The sequence below is a fragment of the Euwallacea fornicatus genome, chromosome 2, assembly GCF_040115645.1.
Source record: "Euwallacea fornicatus isolate EFF26 chromosome 2, ASM4011564v1, whole genome shotgun sequence".
In the NCBI taxonomy this organism is placed as follows: domain Eukaryota; kingdom Metazoa; phylum Arthropoda; class Insecta; order Coleoptera; family Curculionidae; genus Euwallacea; species Euwallacea fornicatus.
This window is the reverse complement of record NC_089542.1, coordinates 1,825,204-1,842,980: the sequence shown is the minus strand read 5'-3', so window position 1 is coordinate 1,842,980 and position 17,777 is coordinate 1,825,204. Positions and strand designations below refer to the sequence as shown.

The window sequence follows — 17,777 nt, the reverse complement described above, 5'->3', positions numbered from 1 at the left end:
CAATGAATTGATATTTCACAGTGTTTGTATCGGAAAACTCTATGCCAACTAGACAATATTTAGCCTGAAATAATCGAAGCAGTGAAAGTGTGTGTGTCGTGTCGTAAAGGGCTCTTACCAGTGTTCTTTTGATGCAAACCAAAATGGAAAAACCTCCAGGAAAACTGGACATGATCGTGAAACGTGTCAGCGTCCCTGTTGGTCTCGAAGAACTCATGGAGGGCCTCACCAAGGAGGTGCTACTTAAGAAACCCAAAGACTTATACTTGTTTGCCTCGGAATATTTTTCTAGGCTAATCATTCTCAGGGAACGAAGCTCCACTCGGAAAGGTACGTTTTATTTCAGCATTAATGTTGAACTAATCAAATTTAATACAGCCTACCCAATCCGGGTAGTACAGTCCGTCACTCAAGCGAAAACGCCACTTAAATCTACCAGACATTTATCCAGACAAATAAGCGTGCGTGGTAAGGAATCTACGGGGCAAAAAGAAGAACCTAAGAAAGTGACAGCGCCATCTAAAGTAAGCACTCCAAAGGAGAAAAAGGCGTCTTCTAACGAGAGCACGCCGAAAGAAAATAAGCGAGCGCCATCTAGTATAAGAGGACAACAACTGAAACCAAAGGGAAAAACACGGGAGAAGTTTTCTGTCCCAGGAAGAAAAGTTGATGAAGTGGTTGCTATTACTGATAAAAAGGCTGTCAGACATTTGAAGAAATCTGATGCTGAAATGAGGAAAGTGAAGACGGTTGATGCAATCGCATCAGAAGTTGATAGCTTGACTGGTGCAGCTGCTGTAAAAGTTAAAAAGACAATTCTTCCTAAAAATGGCGATAATATCATCGATGAAAACCCAAAAATGAGCGAGAATTTTGGACCAGGAGATTCTAAAATGGCTCACAGCGATAGAAAATATATGTCAATAATTGGTAAATCTGTAAGCAGTTTGGATAATGATCCTGATGCTGTAGAAACTGTAGAAGATGATGCAAAAATCAAAAGTGACAGAGCTAATTTTAGTCAAGAAGACAACCTCTCTAGACCGTCAGGACATATTAATTCTATAGAGGTGCAAAAGAGGGAGAATTTGACAATTGATCCCCTCCAACAGGAGAGAAAAGAAATAGAAAAAGGTCTCACAGTACGAGAGGTTGAAGTTGAGAAAACTACTTTAAAATCTTTTGAAAATACTGAAGCTGTAGTTGAAGCAAATACACTGGCAGTGGGTTCAATTTTAGAACAAACACACAGTCCAGAAATTAACGAAAATAATATAAACCACGAACAGTTTAATCACGGTGATATGCTTAAACATACAAAAACTGAACATCCAAATTTAAGTGAGGAAAGAATTGGAGGAACTGAAAATGTTGATGAAGCAATTGGCTCAAAATCTAATAAACTTCCAAATATTGAAGCAACCGCAAAAATTGAACAAACTAGTGAGGCTAATGACGATGAGTTAAGTAAATATAAACATATTGATACTATAGTTGATGAAGAACCTTTAAAGGAAATTAGTATAAATGATGTCATAGGAGAGGATAATAAACAAAAAATAAATAATCAAGTTGAACAAGTACATCCAGAAGTGACAACTTCTAAAGGAATGGGTACCAAACTAGAGAAACAGAACGAAATTGAAGACAACGTTACCCCTCAAGATGAAAACATTAAAGCCTCCGCGATCCCTAAAAGTGACAACAAAATTCTATCCACAAAATCTACAGATTTAACAGGTAAAGAGGAAAATGGATCGAGTTTAGAAGACATTCGAGATGCAGCTAATCTCCGTGAAATAAGCAATAAAGTTGAAGATGTGGTGCCTGCAGAAACACTTCTGTCAAAAGCCTCCAAATCCAAAACTGGAATCAGTAAAAATATCGAAGATTCTATAAATCAAATTAAAATAGTAAATGAATCGGTTGATGAAGATGATGGAGAAAGCAACAAAAGAAAGGATTCTAATGAACCCATATTCAAAAAGTCAAAAAACAATAATTCAAACAATCAAGATGATAAACCAAATGAAGAAGAAGTTTTGAAATTTCCAGAAAATATTAAAACTGATCAGCCCATCACATCATCAAATACGGATGGACAATCATCAAGTACCGAGACTGAAGACAAGCTGGTGAGCATCGAAATGCACCAATTGGGAAGCTCCGATGACATGCTGATAGTCAGCATATCAGACAGACCTACACCAAAGGTTGCAGCGCCTGAAACTACGGAAAATGCCAACTCAGAACCGAAACTGCAGTTTTTTCGGAAGAGTGAAGAGTTGGTTCAAAAAGAAAATGGTAAAATAAGACAAACACCAAACGTAGAGCATTTGCGCAAGCTGATCGGAACCAGTGCAGCTTCTGGGTGTATTGATACGAGCACAAAAGAGTATTTGCATTCGTTTTTGAGTAATGAACAGCAGTACAGCAGTAACGATCAGGAAATTTCTAGAAAAATCGCTTCTGGTGCCATTATCAGGAAAATTGTTGAAACTGAAAGTTTAAACTCAAAGGGGTTTGAACCGAAAGCTCTTCATGAAGAAAAGGTAATTTCTGGGGTGGTTCCTGATGCCATCTTGGCGATATCACCCTCAGAAGCGACCACTATGGCCTCAGAGAAATCGGATGGAATTCAACTTTCAGAAAAGGAAACCCTCGATTCGCGTGGTTGCGATGGCCTTGCAGGCAAAGCTTCAGATGGAACACCGCAAACTCAGACAGTTGAATTTGAAAGTTTATCTACCCATGACCGGGGTGTAATTACGACACCCTCAGAGATAGCAAATGAAAATTTAGAGCAGCGTACAGCACTAAAAACTACAGAAACTGAAACAACAGCTAAATATGCTTCTGATATTCTCGCAGGAGCCTCAGGAGAGAGAGCTACACCTTCAGTTGAACGCGAAGACCCAAATATAACGGGAAAAGAAAATGCTTCTGATGTCGAAGCGTCTAAACCTGCCATTGCCATTTCTGATACTATTAGGGTTGACGTCGTTGAATCTGAACTGGCAACTTCAACCTCTGAACAACATACACCACTTCAAAGTACCTTTACAGCTCAACAAGTGGATAGCCAAGCTCAGAAAGGTGCCCTTGGGTCTGCAACAACAGGTTTAGAAATATCGACCTTAGAATCTCAAACAGCAACAACCGTTGCAGAGACAAGAAATAACCATCAACCTGGAGCCATAACCCAGCAAACTTCAGAAGCCACCTCTAATGCCTCTGATCAACTTGTCATCCTTCCAATTATTGATTCAGAAGTTACTCATCTCCTTTCAAATCGTGCGAACTTGTCAGAAAATAAACACGTCTATATTAGTCAACCTGAAGAGCCTCAGCAAAAACCTAGCGATGCTTCCGATGTCACTGAGCAAGATACTTCTGCATCATTAAATAATCTTCCTTCTTCGTTTATTCAGAGCGAACAGGCGAATAGCAGCCAGGCGTTGAAAGACGCTTCTGAGGTTGAAGTTATTGCTTCAGAATTGTCAATTGTAGAGACCACACAGAAAGCTTTAAATGACAAATCTGATGTTTCTAAACAACCTGAGAAACATGACAGATATACCTCTGCTTCTGATACTTCTACAGCCAAAATATCAGAAGTTCCTAATTCTGTTGATGAACATGGCAAAGAGCTCATTTCTTCCTCCCTCGAAGACCAACACCTCCAAAATGAACAAATTCAAAAGACAACCCTTAATACTTGTAACACCGCTGATCCAGAAATCTCAGAAACTGCGTTCGCAGATTTTAATCAACACACAGCACCGAAAATTTTCGCTGCATCTGAAAACGCACATGTGGGAGCCCTAATTCACTCATTCCTTCTAAGTGAGCAGCAACACAGTAGTCAGAGTCAGAGTAAGCCAGCTGATCTCATTACAGTTTCAAATATAGATTTGGAAACACGCAAATTATTAGCTGAAAATGAAGCTTCTAATAAAGATGCTTCTAAGACAATAAACGATGTTACAACCTTTAATCAACCTCCTTCTACCACTGACTCTAATGCTGCAAGAACCAAAGAACCTAAAGCTCACGAAAAAGAACTTATAAATCCACTAGACCAATCAACCAACTACCCTATAGAAGACCTCAAACAGGAGCCTCAGAGCAATGAAGCTCCAAAGGCAGCCAGCGAAATTTCTGATGATATTCCAGGAAAATCTTCTGAGTTAGGAACTGTAGCTTCTAAGCAAGGGGATCTTCCGACTTTTAAGTCAGTCAAGGATCTCTTGGACTATGACAACTTCTACATTACCAAAGACGACTATACCGAATCCAGTTCTGGAACTAAGAGTTTGCAGCTTATCATTGTTGATGAAGACCGCTCAGAAGAGACTGGAGCAGCCAAAATGAAAAGAAGCACCACTATCGAAGATGTCGAGGAAATGGCTTCTTTTGCTGAAGATAGCGTTGTGATGCAGCAGAGAAGGCTGGTCGGACAGGAGACCTTGAGGGGATTTTCTATGGAATCTACTGGAGACAAGATAGAAGCTAGTAATAGTAGTTCAAATGGAAGTTCTTACGGAATTGTGAAGTCAGATATCTCCACTCAATCTGTTAGTGAGAGCCGGGTCTTGATTGAAGATAGAACAGAGGACGACGAATCAATAAAAGAGATTAGTGAACAACTGATCATAGGAAGGAATGTTAGTCAAGAAATTAATGCAGGGGATGTTGTTAGTAGTTTCGTTGAAGCAGATGTGGTTATATCAGGAACAGCTAATAAAGGAGGCCATATAAAACACGAAGAGATGAAAATTGGGAGTAATACGATCGCTGACACTGGATTAGTGATAGATGGTAAGAACATGGTAGATGCAATTGTAGGGCAGCATGACGATTTAACTGTCAGAAGTCTTCTTAATGGTAAGGAAGTGGAAAAACATGGAGGATTTGAGTCTACGATCAATGAAACAATCACTAAGGGTAATAATGATGCAGTTGGCAAAATGCTTGAAGATGCAGTTGCTGGAGATTTGATAAAAGATAAAGCAACTAACGAAACATCTAATGGTAACACCGATTCATCTGACAAGGTTGTGGCAGAATTTGCACGAAATGAGGATTTAGCTGTCACAAGTCAAATTAATAGTAACCAAGTGGAAAACAATGAAGGTGTTGAGCCTGGGACCACTGAAACTGTCACTAAGATTAATATTGATGTTGTTAACAAAACTCATGAAGATACAATTGCTAGACATCCGGTAAAAGATGAAGCAATAAAAGAAACTCCTGGTAATACCATCGAATCATTCGAAAATCTTGTAACGGAGGCTACTGCTGAGCAAAATGAAGATTTAGCTGTCCCAGGTTTCCTAATTTGTCATCAAATGGAAAACCAAAGTGTTGAGTTTCGGACAACTTCAACGACCCTTGATGCAGTTGATAAAATTAACGAGAATATAGTGGGTAAAGATCAACTAGAAGAAAGAGCAATAAAAGATACTCCTAGTAAAAGTATTGAATCAGTTGAAAAACTTGCAGCAGATACCTCTGAAGTGCGAAATAGCGACTTAGTTGCCACAAAGCCTATCAGTTGTGACCAAACAGAAAATGAAGAAGATTTAGAGTTTAGGATCACTGAAACGGTCAATAAGGTTCATGTTGATGAAGTCGACAAAACTTTTGAAGATATGGTTATTGTAGATCCTATAAGAGATGAAGCCGTTAAAGAACCTTTTAATAAGCTCGAACCAGCTGAAAAGCCTGTAGAAGATGCGACTGCAGTACACAATAATGCTTTAACCGTTACAGATGCTCTCAATGGTGACCAGGTGAAAAACAATCAAGCTTTTGAATTTGAGATAACTAAAATAGTTTCTGAGGCTAATGTTGATGCAGTTGACAAGACTCCTGAGGAGATACCTGCTAGAGATGTACTAAAAGATGAAACAATAGTAGATATTCCTAATAGTAACACCGACTTAACTGAAAGGCTTGCCACAGATGCTGTAATAGTGCAAACTGATTATATAGTTGGCACAGATCCTCCCAATTGTGAGCAAGTAGAAAACAAAACAAGTTTTGAGTCTGCGATCACTGAAAGAATCGATAAGACTAATTTTGCTGAAGGTGATGAAACTTTTGAGGATATCGTTGCTGTCAATCCCATAAGAGATGAAGCAGTCAAAGAAACAGTCAGCAATAATACTGAATCAGCTGAAAAGCTGATAGTCGATGCAGTTGAGCATCGCACTAAAGAATTTGATGAGGAAGTTATTTTATATAACAAAGCACAGGAAGGTGTTGAAGAAAAAGACTTGAAAGAACTACAAGTCTTCAGTAAAGAGAATACTTTTGTCAAAGATTCAGAATCTAAACGGCCACCGAAAATTGGAGAAATTGAACAAGTGGCATCGGTTATCGAAGTCGTCAAACCCCCTCTAATGATTACCAAACGTGAAATGTCTCCTAAAAAAACAAGAAAGAGCAGGTTGATGTTCAAAGAGCGATCTTTCTCCCACTCTAACGTTCTAACCAGAGAAAGGTCCAAGTCTAGTTCATCGGAGAGGAGTGAGCCCAAGATGAGAAGAACCCAGTCGGTGGGTATTTTAAAATCCCAAGAAGTGGAAACCAAAAGTAGGATTCCGACATCAGATAGCAGACGATCTGCGGGAAGGAGACCGTTGGTGCGTCAGCTGGAAACTAACAGCAAAGAGTTGGCTGAGAAGCTGAATTTCAAAAGATCAAGCGATGGGGAGTCTGGGGAAGTTGATGAAAAGGAAATGAAAAATTCTGGTGATGCCAAATTGATGGTTAAAGGTGAAGAAACTATTAAGGAAGTTGATAAGAAAAAAGGAGGAAGCTCTATAGGTGGGAGATCTATAGCTATAAATGAAAACCATATAGCCATGGAAGTTTATGGGGCGAAAGAGCAAAATTCTAGCCAGGACAAGTCTGCAATTAAATTAGATAAAGTCGTTATGGAAGTGAATGATGTCAAAGCGGAAGGTGTCAAGTCTTTGGAAAAAATTGAAGACTTCGAAGGAAATAATAATAAAGATAATGAAAGAAACTTTGCTGATGTCAGATCTTCAATTGAAGTTAAAGAGATCGCCAAATCTGTTGTGGAAAATGTAGAAATTCTTGCTACCGAAGCACTTAAGAAAATAAAAACTAATGGTTTAGAACCGGCTAACGAAGATGGGAATATATCTGGTGATGCAGCAGCTGAAGAGGATGGAAAAACAGCCAATGCAGCAATAAAGATCCAGTCGGCATGGAAAGGATTCGTCACCAGGAAAATGCTGTCTACTCAGGTAAGTCTTTCTTGTTGATATCTCCATCTCTGATTTTACTACTTTTATAGCGTAAGGAGAAGGCTGTGGTCAAGATTCAGGCAGTGGTGCGTAGGTTCCTCGTACAATTGCATTTGGATAAAACGAAGAGTGGGGACATTGATTCTTCTACTGATCAGTATTTTAGAGATACAATTACAGATTTTTCTAATGGTATTAATCGGGCAGGTCGCCCAAAAGATGAACAAGGAACTTTGATTGATGAAAGTGATGCTGCTCAAGTAAAATTGGATAAAAATATTACAGTTGAGTCGATCATTGTGCTAAACGACGAAGATCCTAAGAAGGGCTTAGCATTGGAAACTACAACTACTGACTCAAAGGTGGAACTTGCTAATGATTCTCTAGAAATAGATAAAAAAAGGGAAAAAAATGTGTCTATATCTGTACTTCAAAATGACGTAGAAATTGTTAATGAAAAAGATGGTCAGACCATAGATCCAAGAATTAATAATTTAGTCATTGAGACTGATGGCACAGCAAAACAAAATGAAAAACTTTCAGATCCAGAAACTCTGCTAAGTGATAAAGTGGAATACTTTTTAACTTCAACGAACTCTATTGATACTAACACCTTTCGGCACGAAACTAAAGACGATGACACTCAAACTGATGTTAATGTGAAGAAAAAAGATAATGATCATAAAAAAGTGACAGAACTTAATATTGATAATGACATAAAAATCGATGATACTAATAGCGAAGTTAAGAGGGATAATGACATTAGAGAAGGACACCTTGATTTTGGAAAACAGGAAAATACTGATTTTGAAGTTTTAAAAAAGAAAATTGATATCAGTGATGAAAAGATGAAAACTGATGATATTGAAGAAGATATTAAGACCAACGAATATGGCAACATTAAACTTTTAAAGAAAATTAAATTTTCATTAGGAGAAGACCCTGGAAATGCTAAAGAAGAGGATGACGAGACAATAGATACAAAAATTGAAAGTTTGGAAATTGAGGATTCAGCAAAACATAACAAAAAACCTTCAGGAACAGAAACTCTGGCAGATAACAAAATGGAAAGCATTCCAGCCTCAACTAAATCTCTTGAAATCAACGACTTTCGACATGAAACTGATGATATTGAGGCTTCAGTTGATATGAAGAATGAAGATGGAACCCAGAATGAAGCTGCAGGATTAAACGTTGATGGTGACATGAAAGCTGATAATACTGATATGGAAGCCAAGAGAAATGATAAAGTGACAGTAGGGGAGACAAGTTCTGGAGAAGAGGGATATATTAGGTTTGAGGATGTAGAAATAAAAGTTAATATTAGTGATGAAAACTTGCGAATTCAAGATGAAGACAAGAAGAAAAGTAATAATATTGAAGGAAAAGCGAAGATCAAGGAAGATGGTGATATTAGTACAATAAAATCCCTTTCTGGAATAGATGCAGCGAGAAGTGTGGGTTTGAAAGTTGACGTCAAACAAAAAAAAAATGATGCTAATAAAGGGGAAACTGATATCAACGGTGAAACTGTGAAAAATAATGTTAACGAAGAAGCGAAACGTAACGACATTGTCAATGAAGAATACTACAGAGAAGATGAAAATGCTGAACAAGTGAAAGAAAATGAGGTTATAGATAAAGTAACTGAAAATGGGAAAATAATTGATGAAGGAAATCGGAAAGCTAATGATATAAAATTTATTCAAAAGACACTTAGCGAGAAACATATACAAGAAGCCAATGTTGAGAAAGTAGCCTATCCTAAAGGTGGAGAGGCTTTATTTACATCAATTGTTCAAACCAATAATATTGATACTGATGAAATTGTGGACGAACCACAACAAATTGATGCAGTTGATATTCCTAATATTGAAACAGTAAAAGTCCCAGATCAACACAACGGAGAAGAACAACAAAATAATCAAGCGACAATTGCTAATGAAACTTTGAAGCCTGCTTTTAATGAATTTTCAGGGAAAACAATTGTTGATACTGAACGTTCTGAAGTTCTCAAAATGGAAGCTGTGGAACCAGACAATGATCAGAAGAAAGTAGCTGAGAGTGAAACGGTTAGAAGAAAAATTGAAGAGGGTGCTAACGTTGATAGAACTAAAACTGAAATTACTGATGAAGGTATTAAAATTTCGAGTCATTTAAAAGAAACTCCATCCAAAGTTGGTGAACTGATAATTGAAGATATGTCTAAGAATGATGATGACAAGCAGATAGTTCGTGATAGAGATGTACCGGACTCTGGAATTGTAGATACCACTCCGCGGCATATTGAAGATGATAGTGGTTCTTCAAAAGATGGCAAGTCGGGTGTTGAAGTAATAACCAAAGAAGTTAAAGCTGATACACATAGAAATGAAGCACAAGAAAATAATGATAGTAACAAGGTATGTGGTGAAACTAAATCTCAGTTGATCTCAAATTCGATAGTTGAAGATGACAGTCAGATAAAGGAAAAAAACCACGATGATGTCAAATATATTGACTTATCCAAAGAGAATGCCACGCATCAACTTGATGACAATAGGGCCAATGAATCAACTGTCAATAAAACCTTGGACCACAAACCAGACTTCTACAGATCTGACACTGTGGTGGAACCTCTCCTAGTTAAAAAAACAGTCTCTGATGTAACCGACGACAACACTGACTCTAACAACAACACCAGTAAAGAGGAAACCCCTCTAGAGGAGGGCGTAAGAACTGCCATTTCTCAAATAATGAAGCCTACCGATGTAGAATTACTCTTGCAGACCCTCCCAGAGGTGCCTACACACGACCTCCCTCCAGCAGAAGATGATCTAAGTAGTTTCGGATCTACGGACTCAGTAGTTACAGTTATAATGAAGCCCAAACAGGAGGTTGCACCTCGAACCCTCCCTGGAAGAGCTTTCTCAACCAGTGCCCTGGAGGACCGCGTGGAACTCTTGGACCAAGTTCAGAACTCTCTCTTGGACCAACTCTCTGGCAAGAGCAAGTTCGATATAGACCAGTTGCGCAAAGAGCTGCACGACGCTACTCTCTATAAAGAGGAGTCCCCACCGGATGCTGAGGTACTAGAATACCTTTATGATTTCGATCCGGAGGATGACCCTGAATACGAGAGAGTAGCCAGAACTCCATTGAGGGAGCTTCCAGATATCGCCGAGGAGGATGATGTTCCCGAGACATCCGGAGGCTTGAGCAATGAAATTGTGATTAGCAACGACAGTATTGAGATCGGGAAAAAACACCAAAGGTTGTTGCATTCCGGAGAGTTACACGATTCGATGCTAGTGACCAATGGACAACCTCTGTGGACCGGGAGTGAGTCTGGAAACCGGCTAAAGCACACTAGCGAGTTTCACGATACGGTGGTGGTGCCTCTGCCCAGTGGGGCGGATGTGAAAATCACCAACGCATCCGTGGCGGCGGCGACAGTGGCGAAACAGGGCCGTGGCGAGGGTGGTGGGACAGAGCATGATCGTAGGGACAGTGGTAATCAAACCTCCGACCAGCAGCCTCCAGGTCAAGTATTTGTTATCATAGTAAGTGAACTTCACATGGTCACATAGAGCACTAAAGTTATTACTAAGTAGATGTTTTCCGGCACTAAGTTTTTCTTTAAACCAAAAAGACATCTATTGAATGGCGTCATTAATACGTTGCGTCTCGCATAGATGGAGTTGATATCGACGTGACGTCCGTCAATTATACTTCGTAAAATATTTAACAAATTTTGATAGGTAATAACATATTTTCCATTGACGTCAATTACTTATTTTCACCCCCTCGTGCACGACACTGTTCATCAACATCATTGCGCGCTTAGTAGAACATTTCCGTTAATAGAAATTACATATAGATTTAAAATTAATTAAATCAGCTGACCATTAGAGGCGTTCATCTGACGTCGCCTTAAGCATAAAATACTTAAAAATACGTCAAGTTTAGTAGGCTTTAGGGAGGTGTTTCCAGAGTTATGCCACTTCATACGCAAAATATTTACTCAAAATTTTGCTCGCTATGAATGACATGTACTTAAAAAAATTACCTCCTCTCGTGCAAGTTTATTTATAGAGTTCTCAGCATATTAAAAAAGCGTCCGTTCTAGTGGGTGACGCGCGACGTGCGTCACTGACGCTCCAGTTACAGAAAAAATGTTTTCACACGTCGTCCTCATCAAATTTTTTATTTATTATCTCAGATTAATTGGACATGTGTGAAAATAACCATTTTTAAGGCCAGCTAATTTAAATAAACCGAATTAGAAATGCAACGTTTTCACTCAATCAAACTCCCTCAAACTCATTTATTTCTCTGTGCGGCTCATTTCCTGTTTAAGTAGTTACAAAACGAATTCAAATAAACAATAACGCGTTCCTTTCTTCGACGTACAGCAGGTGCTGAGGCCGTGACGTCGCGGGACGTCGGCAGCGCGGCGCAGGCCGCGCTTAAGGACGCCGCGCCGGTCGGGCTGGAATCGGCGCGACCGGCTCAGTCGCCCGCGCGCACCGTTAACGAGGCCATGGAAAGCGAGAACAACAACAATAAAAGAAATAACGCGATCGCCACCAACGTGCCAGAGAAGAACATGGAAGCCCAAGCTGCCACCAAGATTCAGGCGGGGTTCAGGGGGTACCAAGTTCGGAAACAATTGAAAGCGAAGGTAAAAGAGTGAAGTAGAAGGTTCTTTAATCGAGTTAGCTGGGATTTTTTTGGTCGTTTTGGTACATCAAACTTACTTAGACACAAATTATGATTAGCATATCGACTATGAACTTTCCAGGGTTTTTCCAATTAAATTTGAGTAACACTAGAAGTTCTCATACCACAAAATCTAGCAGTGTTTAAAATTAACGTTTCTTCTATTAGATTTTTCCCTCGAACTGCGTCACATGCCAGCTCAGCTTTCCATTAACTTATTTATTCCAAAATTTCCTTTAACCAAATAATGGAAATTCACTACCGGTCCCGATCACCTGTAATCTTTTAGAATTCGCATGCAACCTTTCGCTATCACATTAAATCGTTGACAACCACTCGCAATCTTAAGAGATCGTTCGTAGTTACTTAGAATCCTTGGTGCCAGAGAGGAACATGGAAGCAGAAGCTGTCACCAAGATTCGGGCACGATTCGGGGGGTATCAAGTTCAGAAGCAATTGAGAGTGAAGGAGGAATGGGAGCATAGGAAAGGAAGCATAGGATTGAAACCGAAGGTTGTCTAATTGAGTTAACTCTGAATTCTTAACCATTGCTGTCAGAAGCGTAATCTCGGTGGGATATTCGCGGCAGTGCTTGTGTTAAACGATAAAGTGATGGAACCTCAATTTGCGATGCTGCTTGTAGATGCAAAAGTGGAAGGATTATTAGGAGAGCCGTTACCGTGAGCATGATGAAGAACAGAAAATACGACACTACGAACAGAGAGAGGAAAAGAAAGCTTTTAAAGAAGAATTAACGGACCGTCTTGCACCTAGCAAGCAACGGCTAGAGCGAAAAACCAGAAAGTTTTCGAACTGGAAAATAAGTTTCTGGAACATCACATCAGAGATGAAAGGAGTTCCATAAAGTGTTTTAGAACACTCCAAGAATAACGTGCCCCCTTTGGAGTACCAACTCTGCTACTGTTTACAATGTTTTTCAAATACAACGACATTTAGCACGGACTGGGCTGATAAAAAAACGCAAAATTGGAGCTTCACACTGGACTCATGAAGGATCGTCTGGGGTTATTTCAGAGTAACACAAAGAGTGTCGAAATAAGCCTAAATACAAAAATCTTGTAGCCTAATTGAACAATGGTCTCTTAAATCCTATTGCATGCTGTAAACTGATGATACTTACATATATATGCACAATTTAATCTAAATGTAATCCCGCAGCTTTTACATTGTAAAAGAAAGTTCGTGAGGGGCCCACTAAAACAGTCATAAACCGAAATCCCCCCGTTTGGGGACTGCGCTTGTATTACTTCTGTCCCCGAAATAGCCCCAAAATCCACACTTGGGGGCGCTTTTGCCCCATCACAACACGACATTTCTTTTCTGAGTTTTGGAAACTGAATTTGAACTTTTGACATTGACATTTCCCGAATTTTTTTTTCTGATGCGACGTTGTCGCACCGTCCTTAAGTAGATTATTTTTATGTTTATTTCTCGTTTTCCTGGCATTTCTTGCGAATTTTTCGATTTCGTTTCTTCACAGTTGAACACGCGGTGTTTAATTATCTATTTAAAACGCAGTTCTTAAGCATATGTAACGAATAATTTCCCCCACTGCCAGAAATGTGTCAACACGGCTCGCGTAATTCAACAGAGATTTTCGATGTCCATTGTTCTGCTTTGTCTCGTAGAACATACTTAGGCTTGATTTCGGGATAATATTGTATGAAATATGAGAATAGCTTTTCGAGCACATGGGACTCGTTTCAAACTCTATATATGCAGATTATGGTTAAAGAACCTGGAAGAACGCCATCTAGACAATATAGACATTTGGCAACGCTGTTACTTCCGGGATTTCGAATTCGACTGCGAAAAGAAACTGTTAGAAAAAATCAGTGCCGGGTTCGTGCACGAATACATAAATACAAAACTTGCACGACTTCGATTTGGATTATGGAAATATCGTTCTTATGGGTGAAATGGGTGGTTAGGTGATAGTTAAAAAATGGTAGTTGTAAACTAAATTGCATTATTTAGGTAGTTTACATCGACCACAATTATGCGCGCCCTCAAGACAAGTTAATGCACCTCAACGGAATTTTTTTCCATAGAATCATGTAGACAACGTAAACGTTAATAGTATTTAATCGCCAAAAAACGAGTAATTTGGCCACATACGAATGTGATATTAAATTGAAATATTTAGGTGTGTAGGACAATGACAAATGCCGGTAATTTCGGGCTTTTGAACAATTAAGCACGACGAAAACGAGCGGTTGAAATGTGACCTCAATTATCTCCCGTGTAACCATTCACAACTTCTTAACGATTTACCCATTTTCTAATACAATTCACTAGTCGGTGTTCAGACGTCGCATCACTATAGGTTTTAGCAGCGTAAATTGACGATTTATGAGCATTCTAAATTAGGATCCTGTGAACACAATACCCATTCTTGACCTATACCACTGCTATAAGAGTGACGCACATTGTTTATTGCAATCTTTGTTGCAATAGCCAATATGAACTTTTATAGTCCCGACCCGATAATTTCATCATCGGATCATTCTTTTTTGGAAAGCTCAAGCTATTTTTACACTACTTTCGATGTGTGTATGTATTTTGAGCTTACTAATTGCAGTATTATTAACATGTGTACCGAGTTTGTTTTTATCAAGTACAGACAAAAAACTGTCACGATTTATTAGGGAAATGTTTACCAGAAAGACGAGGCTTTACGGTTATTTTATTGTTTGACGCAGTTGCGGGTTAATGGGTATAAGTATTAATAAAGTTTGTATTCAGGGAAAAGACACGATGCGAAATAGGTCAAGTTGAATCCTGGGGGGCTTCATTGTAGAGGGAGCAACGCGAGTACAAGGCCGGCGTTCCTGTACTCTTAACCGAAACCGACGGGGTCATCAAATAAAATTCAGTATGCTTTTTTAACTCTATTGTGTCTATTTAAACTTTGTACCTGGAAAAAAGCAGGATTAATGAATGTTAGATGTACCAAAACCCATGCAAATGGCACATTTAAACATATTTTCCTTTTCCATTTAAATAACAATAGAAATTGCTTCTGTACGTTTTTTCCCCGTTAAAGTGATGCTTAAAAACTTGGTCTGATCATCGCTAATTGACCAGCACTTAATGTGAACAGCACGATTCATTATTTATTTCCATTACTCACACACACACGCAAATTATAGCACTGGAAGGTTTTTGTTCAATATTTTACTCGTCATGTGGAGCTTTATTGCTTCTAATCAGAGGTCAACTAACTGCGTCATAAAGCTCTAAACCTGGGGGATTAAACGCGGATAAGCGCCTCAATCTGCGCGTTTTGACACGCGCTTAATCCCCTTGTAAAACATCTTTTATTATGTTAGTACAAAAGATAAGGGGGCGATTTTCCCTAGAATACAGCACTGGACCAAAAGCGCCAACTAAGAAAACGCACTTCCAGGGACAACCTAAAGAACCCGGATTTGGAGGAAAAGTCGGCAGTTAAGATCCAGGCGGGGGTCAGGGGGTTTCTGGTCCGCAGGAGGCAGAAAAAGCAGGCTAGCAACTCTTCAGCTTCGGCCTAAACCACCAACATCCTCATTTATATATTTGAAATTAGCAAATGAGTAGGTTCACACTAACACATGGTAGTTAGATAGATAAATGGTACTACTAGCCCGAATTTGTTCGAACAGGCATTTACGCAGGAGAAGGGCATTTGTTTTGTTTATTGTAGTTTATTCGTTTTTTACTCAGTATTGTTAGTATTAAGTTTAGTCCGGGACCCTCTTCGGGGGCGTAAACGTTGCCCATGGCACGCAAAGTATAGTTCATATTATTACTTGTATTGAATAAGTAAATATATTGTTGATTAATCGAGGTTTGGTCAGTGTGTTTTGTACCAGTTTGATGGTCAACGTCGAGAAAACTTATTTCTGCCAAAGGACGCCGGTGAAGCTCGAAAGGTAGCGGCGTCAGGAGAATTTACAAAGTGAGTCAACATAAACGAAAAGTATTTTTAAGTATGCTTTAAAGTGGGCTTTTTGAGGGCTAAGAACTGTTGCCTGCACTGCAAGTTTTTTGGGAATTTGCCGCAACTTGGGAAAAGTGACCAAAAATTAATCGTTTTGATGCGTTTTGAGGGGGTCAAGGGACTAAGCTAGAGCGCGGTTTATGAGATCCACAGTTATCGTTTCCATATAGGACCGTTTCCAACGGTTCATCAAAACAGAATCTACATTGCGTGATTTCAATTGCCCAGTAAAATGTTTATTTAAATATATTTCTGACATAGCAGAACCACCATCAGACTTCGCTGCAGAACTGTGAAAGCAAAATAGTAAACACGTCGCATTAATATAAATAATATTCCCTAAAATCCCAATTTAGATCCGATCGGGCGCCGTTTAACGTAAATATAAATGAACTTGTACCACATTATATTTCCAGACCGAAACCGCAGGCATTCGCATGCTTCACGGACGATTTCCTATATTTCCTGTGTCACGCATCATTATTGTCATTGCATATCGCGATTATTCAACATTCAAGGGCCCCCTTAAAAGCATATTAAAGCTCTTATCCAGAAATTCGTTAACACGTTGGAATGGTGTGCTCATTCCTGTAGATTAAAACACTCCTGGAAATTTATGATGAGGTGTGTTATAGTGAGCTATTTCTGAACAGACACACTGTATAAGTCGAACCTGATTTTGTTGATTTTCTGAATTTGGTGTTGTTGATAGTGTGTAGATGAATGGTGGAATTAAGAGGATATTTTTACCGCTGTCCTAGAGCGCGGCGAAGCCCTATGATTAGAAAGCTTTATTAAGTAGGAAAGTAAACGTTCGACTTCATAGATATTTCACGTGCAACAGATCAGTATTCATTACTTTAAATTCTTATCTAATAGTAATGGTAACTTTGAGGCAGTTTTTAAGCGTAACGGCAACCAATAAATTTTGCTATAAAGTTTTGGTATGAAACAAGTAACTTCTTATAGTGAAATTTACGCAATTGACACCTACTTAAGTGTTATTTCCTTTAGTTGGGTTATTGTGACCTTAAGCGCTAGTTAGGCGGATCCGTAGGAGACCCTCGCCTCGGTCTGATAACTACAGTGAGAAAACAGTGATTACTCAACTTCTCTAAATCGACTTAATTAGGCCGCGCCATATACCCATTGAAACGTTCCACAATTCTACTCTTTTAAATTTGGAATTATAATAAATAAGAGATGAATATTCGCCATTTAATCAAGAAACTAATGTGTAACTTAAATTTTTCATATATATATATACATGGTGCATCGCAAAAGAAAGGTATTTTGCTAATCACAGATTATTAGTTATAGTAAATGAGATTTCTACTTTTGAAGGCATTATTAAAGGTCAATTGCAATTATCCTTTTATTCAGGTCTCCCTTTTCCATACCAAACTTTTTTCGTACTACATCAATGACCATTTATTTTTCAATATTGTAATTTCCTGTTTAAATAGAAAATTTTTAATTCTTTTACCTTTTTGCGCAACTGTCATCTTTTTCCGGTTATTTGTAGAAATTTTTAAGAATACAGATGATTTTCCCCTATGGAGTACATGATAAGCTTCAGTTTCGCTAGCTTGGATTTCCAGATACATAATAAATTATTATAAAAATATGTTGGCCGCTTTAATTTCTATGGATTGTTAACACTAGTTTTGCTATAATTTGTTATGTGTCTGGAAATTTAAGTAGGACGGTCGTGACTCTTGCGCCCTGCTTACCGGCAGGTGATGTACATTTATAGATTTTTTTGCGAATCAATGCAAAATGATGACAAATAC

The 17,777-nt window shown here is 38.8% G+C and overlaps 1 protein-coding gene across 1 annotated transcript; it reads left to right on the top strand.

Moving 5' to 3' along the window:
* Positions 1-106: 106 nt before the first annotated feature.
* Positions 107-15,831, top strand: LOC136348181 (serine-rich adhesin for platelets-like). Its single transcript, XM_066298809.1, has 5 exons — positions 107-330; positions 379-7,280; positions 7,331-10,802; positions 11,675-11,943; positions 15,365-15,831. Exons 1-5 carry the CDS (start codon positions 132-134, stop codon positions 15,533-15,535), a joined length of 11,013 nt encoding a protein of 3,670 aa, XP_066154906.1. The 5' UTR covers positions 107-131; the 3' UTR covers positions 15,536-15,831.
* The last annotated feature ends 1,946 nt before the right edge of the window (positions 15,832-17,777 follow it).